At 32.6% G+C, this 9,170-nt stretch overlaps 1 protein-coding gene across 1 annotated transcript; it reads left to right on the forward strand.

The window, feature by feature from the left end:
- The first annotated feature begins 6,838 nt into the window (after positions 1 to 6,838).
- Positions 6,839 to 8,662, forward strand: LOC120138452 (AP2-like ethylene-responsive transcription factor At1g16060). Its single transcript, XM_039153909.1, has 7 exons — positions 6,839 to 7,183; positions 7,325 to 7,333; positions 7,431 to 7,519; positions 7,689 to 7,762; positions 7,833 to 7,883; positions 7,976 to 8,052; positions 8,148 to 8,662. The coding sequence occupies exons 1-7, from the start codon at positions 6,853 to 6,855 to the stop codon at positions 8,660 to 8,662; spliced, it is 1,146 nt and encodes a 381-aa protein (XP_039009840.1). The 5' UTR covers positions 6,839 to 6,852.
- Positions 8,663 to 9,170: the final 508 nt, after the last annotated feature.

Raw genomic sequence — 9,170 nt, forward strand, 5'->3', positions numbered from 1 at the left:
CTTGATCACCTTGCTTCAAGTTAAGAAATTTTAGCAGCATGGATCTCATAAACTGCTCCTCAATATACATGTTCTTGAACTCATCTTGGAAAAATTGTCAGCTCACTTGTTCAGGCGATGCATACATCATCGTATTCGTCCACCACACCCGAGCTGATACTCGGAGTAATGATACAGCTCTGCCCAGGTTTTCATGATCAGGGTACTGTAAACTTTTCAATATCGCCTTAACATTATTCAACCATAAATTCGTGTCCATCAGACCTTCACTTTCTTCTCCCCTTAACTTAGGAGCTCCCAAACTCCTTAACTCCTTAGGAATTAACATTCGTGGTGCTAGAGGAGCAGGAGGAGGCGGAGGAGGTTGAAACCTTGTCAAAATAGCATCAAGAGCTTCTCCGGCACTGACATACCCTGATGTGTCATGCACTTGCATTCTCAGACAGAACCGGATGTTCGTTATTCTACTCATAACTATCACTACCCGATCCATCTTTATTCTCTTGTTCAGCCGCTCTTCTTGAATTCGTAGAATCCGAAATCTATGATACCATACATAAAGATAATACTTAAGTTAGTAAGGAGAGACATATGTCATAATCTTTCTATACTTTATCAGTAACCTTGACATCTTAGTGGCATGTTAACCATTTTACTTTAAAATTACACTTGTTTCGACCGAGAATCGGCTAAAACTGTAGTTCTGATACCAATAAATGTAACACTATCTCCCGTATACCTTTTTGTACATGAGATATAGATGTCACATTACTTTTAAAATAGTTATTCCTTTGAAAACCTGTAAAGTTTTATTTCTTTTTATAAAACATTTTAATTAAAACTAATATAAAAATGCATTAAATTTAATTACATAACAAAAAGTATCGTTCAAATGTTTTTCAGAGCATTTTTACTAAATATATTACATGCCAACTAAATACATCAAAAAGTATATATGTATGTCATACTATTACTAACGAGGCGATCCTTGTTTCGATGTCCAATAATCTCCGTACTTCGCTTGTAGTAAAACCTACGCGTGAAAATAACACACGCTAAGAAATTTCTTAGTGAGTCATAAATAAGCATAAGAAAAATTCTAATCACAATTTATATCATTACAATTCAAGTTTCCAGTGATTCTTTCAATGCATTAAACACTCTATGGTTTACATCGGTAGCACTAATACTGTCATTTCTCAAACATTACTATAATCTATGTGGTTTGCATACCCATTACTAATACAAAATTCCACCTCCTTATTATGAATTTCTTAACTTTTTGCACACAAAGTGCACATATTCTTAACTTTTTGAACACAAAGTGCCCATACGGAAATTCATACACTTAGTATGAATTTCTTAACTTTTTTCCCACAAAGTGCACATACGAAAATTCATACACTTAGTATGAACTTCTTAACTTTTTGCACACAAAGTTCCATTTGGTAATCACCATACATATATCAATCAATTATACTTTTATGACTATCGTACACATAAGTACATATTAAATGCACTCACTTGGCTTACCTCGCTTTGGTATCCAAAATGCAAAGTTGATTACTCCGAAACTTGCCTTTTCCTTTTCCTTTGCTTGACTCGGGTGCTTGATTTCGATCTATTCAATATCCATTACATACATGTACAATATCAATTGTTAGTATATTTCCTAAAAATTACAGTTAAACATTACTCAAGAGTACCTATTATTAACTTTTCTATAACAATATCAATTTATCTTACAATTTCTGGTTCATTAGTATCGATACCCCTACCATGGTATCGATACTCTATTACGGTATTATACCAGTTTTGCATTTTGTTTTAATGGTATAGATACCTTCCTCATAGTATCGATACCCCCTTTTGGTATCGGTGTTGATTCTTCCTATTTTAGCCTACATTATCGGTACTCTTCTATCAGTACCGATACCATTATCTAGATTTTCCATTTTCCAACCCAAAATATACCCAAATTTGTTCAAATTTCCTTATGTTTACCCCCCAACAATACTATTTAACTCTTTTTTACTTATCCATACTAACTTTCCTTCTTTTAGCTACTTAAAACATCTAGCATCCCTCAAGATCATTTGTTTCTAAGAATCACACCACATTTTCTAAATTATTTTTAAACTCATCCAATGCTTCTAATCTCTCATTTACCTCTTTGAAAAGTCAAATCTACTAGTAAACATCAATAAACACTCATATCTTAGCATATCATTTCAAAACCCATTTTCTTGATTCTCTATTATTTCCTCCATCTCATAGTTTTAATCTTATATAACCTTTCCTTAAGCTTACATATCACTTAAGGTTACAAGAACCAACCAAAATCAAAAGAAAACATTAGCTAGATGAAGCTTACCTTAAGCTATGGAGGAACACTCTCAACCACGAGAAGAATAAGAAAAAGAGGAAACTAACTTAGCATAGGTTTTCACTTTTCCCTTTTTCTTAAATCCCTAATTTTAAATGGGTTTTAAATTCATTTCACTTAAAAAGACCAAAATGTCATTTCATTAATCTATCTCTTACAAATTGGTCTTACTTAAGTCATTTCTTATACTTTACCATTTACTAAATTTAGTCCTCCGAATTTTTAATTCCTTTCAAATTAGTAAATGACCTACTATTTGGGGTATTACACTGGAACTCCTAATAATTAGTGATCATAATTAATTAGGATTTTTAATAAGAGCTTCCATTTTAGATAGAACTACACTTAGTCTTTAAATTAGGAAATAATCTGAATTGGATTCCACATTTGATATGCTCGAAGGACCAGTTCGATTATTCGACTAAATAATTGGTAAAAATCAATTATGGTTAATATTAGAGCCTCCATTTTTAGGTCTAAACCTTTAGGCTCTCTAAGCTTCATAATTTGACATTTTAGGTTAGGGGAAGCCTTAATTAATTACCTATCATAATTAGGTTGACATAATTGGTTATTTGATTGCATTTCTATTTCACAATTAAGGATATGTTGATTTACCAAGGAATCAATGGTATACCTACCGTAGGTATGCTCAGGGGGTGACTACTAGTGATTCCCAAAGTAGGTTGACATCCTTTTTAAGAATGCATCATGATTTCTTAAAATCAAGGCAATGTCCGATTATTGGACATAATAGTTGACCCCCCGCATTCATGCTAGGGAGCAAACACTATTGGCTTAAATAAACGAACATTGTGCATCCATAGTGAATTTTTTATTAAATAAAGTTCAAACTCAAAATTTCTAATTTTAAATATAGTGTAATCACTAGGTACCGATATTTTGGCGCTGTGGGGGGTGCTAATCATTCCCCACACTTAACTGACTCCCGAACCTATTTTTTGGTTTTCGTATACCCTAAACTTGATATTTTGATAAAAATAAAATATTTTATTAAAATCAACTGGTTTTTATGGTGTCTCGATCACACCTTAAAATTATTGGTGGCGACTCCCAACATTTCAAAATCTTTTCAAAGAAAAACTCCAAATCATATTGATCTTTTCCCCACCTGAAAAAAAACGGTGACGACAGACGCATATTAACACAAACATAAATAAAACATGATCAAACAAACGAGAAATGTATGTTGAGCCTTAACTCTAACTACTCAAATAGAGAAAGCAGAAAGATTATATGTGAACACTCTTGATAATCTATACTCAATTAAAGTGTAATTTCCTACTTTACATAGATAGAGTTTAGTGAAAATGAGAAAAGAGCAACAATAGTGACATGAAACCCGAAACCCGAAACATTCCTCCATTATAAATTACTAACGTTGCGCTTTTTTTTTTACATAATTTGTTAAATATTTTTAATTGAATTACGGGTCATTTAGATGACTAATGTGATATTTAAATTTCAGATCGTAACGTTTAAGCTAAATTTAAAAGGTAATACCCTTCTTACAAATTTAAAGACAATTTTTTTTAAAGAAGGAAAGAGTTCAAACGCCCTAAAAATTTCTATGATCAAAAGCACCAAATGAAATATCGACGTGAATAAGACCCTCCACAATAATTATTGTGATGTGAGGAACCAATGTACGATTGTTTTTGCTCTCCTTACATGTGATGGGAATCATAATAACAGGAGATATAATACTGATTTGAGGCTATTAATGAGAAATGTGATTGTCACGTTTGGAACGAAGGGTTAACAACGTTCATTGATCGTGAAATAAAAGTGTGTCACATGCATATGGCTATTAAGAATGATGAAAGACTCGTACATTGCATGCTATGTATACATGTTATGAATAAATTATGCGAAAGCTATAAAATTTAAGAAATATTAGCTAAATGCTAGAATGTGAGCCATGATTGACATGATGAATACATGTACGTATAAAACTTGACATGATGAATACATGTACGTATAAAACTTGACATGATGAATATCAGTGATAATATTTTGCTAATCACATATACACCCTAGAAACTTTTAAATTTCTATTTTTTTCATATTATAATTCAGTCTTTAAAGTTTTCAAAAATTTTAATTTGATCATTAAATGACATCTTCTCTTAATCGCTCTTAAATGTTATTTCGGGCGTTTTCTTCAATGTTTCTTGTATAAACAAAATATTTGGTGCATATTAAATTTCAATTTAGCCATGTTTTTGCTTGTATTTTCCAATATAACATCTTATATCCGAGTAAGATTACTAGACCAGATGTGGGTGTCACATTAGGGGGCGATAGTATTTTTTAACGATCTCTACAATAAGAACGAAATCGACTTTAAGACATAGATTTTTACAAACGGCATGATAAATTAATTTAATTTTTTTAATCTATTTATTATAGTCATTACTAATGTTTTTATTTTACAATACTATTATATCTAACATTCTCTTTTGTGAATCTATCAAGTAGTCTCAGTAGTTAAAGGGAATGTTATTTTTCTTAAAGATCCTAGATTTGAACAGTTGCGTCTACAGATATTTGTGCATTGTCAATGAACATATTTCAGCTGCCTTCTCACAATGAACTCGTCATCTTCCTAACAATATACCTTCAAATCATAACATACAACAAAAATCAAATCATATGAACCTTCAACCTATTCATGTAAATTTCAATTAAATAATTTCATAATAATAATCTTGTGGTAACCTAAACAATAATATTTTTATGGCATAATTTCAAAGAATTTATGGCAAGGAAAGAAAAATTAACAATGAGTCAATGGGGCTATGGCATGTTATTAATAAAAATTTCATACATTTTTAAGTAAAAAACAGTGGACTGCCGAAGAAGTGAGCAGTTAAAACAAACAAGTATTTATGCTTTTTATTTAATTATTCTTTTTTTACTGGAAGTAGAATCCAGGGGGAATTTCTTGTTTTACTCTTCAACTTTAAATAAAATAATACAAATTTACATTTGTGTACAAGAATATTGTGATGGTTGATTTCATAGGAAACTCAGTCAATTAGAGCTTCGCAGGGGGAACAGACTCCCATCCTGCCCACAGGCTACCCACCGCCTGTACTCAATAATGAGAATGGGATATATGTTTGGTAAGAGTGTCACACCCACACTCAACCTATAAAATACTATACTCTTAATTATACTCTTAATTTAAAAGTTATGGCATCAACCGAGCGATCTTAATAGTTAAGAGATTTATTGTTTTTATTTAAAATTTCATATTCGAGCATCGTGTATACCTGAAGTATGAAAAATCATTGTCAAATGATTGAAAGTCTTTGAACAAATAATACCTTATATTCACCCTAGAATTATATATATATATACAAAAGTTACGTCATTCATCAATCTCTAGAGCAAGTGATTGTACATGAGAAATAAATCTATTGTCACTTCTTTTGATTAACATTTTCTAATATGATTAGATTTGTAAATGAACCGAACGTTAAGCAAACCGTTCGACGGGAAGTTTGTTTATTTATTAAACGAACGAACATGAACAAGATTTTATGTCCGTTTAATTAAATGAACGAACACAAACAAAAGGGCTCGTTCATTCATTTACATTCGTGAACGTTCGTTAATATGTTCGTTCATTTGTGTTCGTTTATATTCAACATAATCTCCAATTTCATTTAAAATATTAAGATCTAATAGATTTTAACCTTAAACACGTTAATATTTTAAAATAATTTTAAACTCAAATAAAAAAATACCCAAATCAATTAAAAAATATATAAACCCTAAAATTATGTGGAAAGAAAAAAAATCTCAAATACAAACCCAATTAATTTTATGTCCGTTTGTTTGTGTTTGTTTATCATTTTAACAAATGTACATGATTGAACACGATTAAGTTACATTCCTTAACGAACGAATACGAACAAGAAATTTCATTAGTTTAGTTGTTCGTGTTCGTTCGTTTGTTCGGCTAAAATTAAACGAACGAACATGACCATACCCTCATTCGTGTTCATTTGGTTCGTTTATAGGCCTAAACATGATTTTTTTTTTCATTCTTTTGCATTTATTTTTAGATTCAGTCATTTTCATATATACAAGAATTTAAAGATAATAGCCAATCTCTAATGACCGAACCGCTTGGTGAAGCAAATATGAAATGATTAAACCATTTTTGTACACTTGTGTAAAGGTTAGCAAACAGAATATGAACCACCTGAAATTTGTACATTTTTCTTGTTAATTGCCCATAGTGATCATCGATGCACTTGCTTTAAACCACAAAATAATATACAGCTATACAACTCCATGACAAAATATAATAACTCCAAATTTGATAAGCACATTATTTATATATGAACACTTCCTAATGATTCCCTATAAAGAAGAAAAAGAGAGAAGAAAAAGAAGAAAATTTTGAACGTCCAAGGTTAAGAGAGATCGATATGGAAATGATGATGGTTACCGATGAACAATACCTAGGGTTAGGCAGACGCCGAAGGTGTTCCATTGACGGTGAGAACGTCCAAGTCCAAGTCGAAGTCGTAAGGTGTGTCAAAAGAAGGCGAAGAGATCCAGCAGCATTGATCGATATCGTCAACCAAGACGGTCATCAGCGACAATGTGATCAAGGCAACGCCGCAGCTAGTGCCGCCACTGTGAAAAGAAGTTCAAGGTTTCGTGGAGTCAGTAGGCATCGATGGACTGGTCGATATGAAGCCCATTTGTGGGATAAGCTCTCTTGGAATGTTACACAGAAGAAGAAAGGCAAACAAGGTAATTAAAATGTGGTTTCGAGTAAAAATTTGAATATCCTTTCTTTATCTTTGTTGTATTGTAATCATGAGTTGAGGATACTTACATGTTTTTCCTTTCATTCCTGTGGTGGAATCGGCTCTTTTGGATCGATCCATGCAGTTTATCTTGGTGAGTACATATCATCACTAAACTGGTAATTCAAGTTTCAATTATCTTTTTCCTATACTAAATAAAAAAGAAAATATTCTCTTTCTTTTCTTTTCAGGAGCTTATGATGATGAAGAAGCTGCTGCAAGAGCTTATGATTTAGCTGCACTTAAGTATTGGGGGACTTCCACTTTCACCAATTTTCCTGTATGTATAGTACATATATATCTCATTCATTCATTTAACAAATATGAGTAGGGATATATCAACCATCAAAGAACTTTTAAAATATATGAAAAATTTAACTGATTTTACATAATATAAAGTAAAATTAGTAGATAAACAACTAATGTAGGTCACTTGATGATGTCTGCAGTTACCAGGTTATGAAAAGGAGATTGAAATAATGCAAACCCTCACAAAAGAGGAGTACTTGGCCTCTTTAAGAAGGTGAGACCTTATCTATCAACCACAAACCTTTACTGTCAGTAGTTTTACTGAATGAAATCAATTGTTACAGAAAGAGCAGTGGGTTTTCAAGAGGTGTATCCAAGTACAGGGGAGTAGCAAGGTACTTTTCTTCTCAATCTGGTCACCAATGTCTGCATTTTTAGGTTTTATTTTTAAAGCCAACTGAAGATTTCTTTGAATAACAACATGCAGGCACCACAACAATGGAAGATGGGAAGCAAGAATAGGGAGAGTCTTTGGAAACAAATATCTCTACCTTGGCACTTACAGTAAGTTTCATACTTTCCGACTCGTATCCGACATATTTCGTATGTGACACTTGTACTCGAATCGAAATAATTAAAAGAGTTTCCGTGGTTTATAGGCACTCAAGAAGAGGCTGCTCGAGCTTACGACATTGCAGCAATTGAATATAGAGGGATGAATGCAGTGACCAATTTTGATTTAAGTAATTACATCAGATGGTTAAAGCCTAATGAATCACTGCCAATGGCGGCAGAGCCTGAGGCGGCAATGTTACCAAGGCAATGCAGTACCCCAAGAGAGGAATATAAGCCCTCCTTCAACCACTTGTTTGCTGCTGATTACTTGAACTCTTCATCAAATAAAGAATTTCTTGAAAGCAGCAAGATCCATGTGATGAACTCAAACAAGTGCTCATCAACTACTGCGCTGGGTTTGCTCCTTCGATCTTCCTTGTTTCGAGAACTGGTTGAAAAGAATGTTGCAAAAGTGGCTGAAGCTGAAAACGGTAGTACAGATGAAGATGATGAACCCAAGAACAAAGAATTAGCAGGCACTGATGATGAGCTTTATAGGCTGTTTTATGATGGAATTGCTACTGAATTGCAAGAAAGACAATCCTCTTTCATTTTATGATCTGCCAAGAACAAGTGCAGAATTTGCATCTATAATATTACATTACAAGGATTTGGCTGCAAGAGTCTCGCATATAAATAAATATACTCGATATGATTATGATTAGATATATATTCAAATTTTAAAAGTTCACTGTGTATTTGAAAAACTTTTTAAGTACCATATTTATGTTATATTGAGGGAATTAGAAAGATAGGAAAATAGCTATATCTTAGCTTGGGTATCTTGTATAGAGGTGGAAATCGGGTCATTCGGATTAGATTCGGGTTGGGTCATTTCGGTTGTAAATTGTATTTGGTTTAAGTTCGATTTGGGTCAGATCAGATCTGGTTTGGGTCAATGAAAATTTAGTTCGAGTTTGGTCAAAATCGGATCGGGTTAATATCGAATCTGTTGGCTTCGGGTCGGGTCAATATCAAATTGGTTGGCTTCTGTTTGGGTCAATCATTAGATTTTCGGGTCAATTTGGGTCAACCTTTTAATTTTCAATTCAACCGATGTCGCTCTT

This window comes from Hibiscus syriacus, unplaced genomic scaffold (assembly GCF_006381635.1).
Source record: "Hibiscus syriacus cultivar Baekdansim isolate YM2019G1 unplaced genomic scaffold, ASM638163v2 tig00110692_pilon, whole genome shotgun sequence".
NCBI lineage: Eukaryota > Viridiplantae > Streptophyta > Magnoliopsida > Malvales > Malvaceae > Hibiscus > Hibiscus syriacus.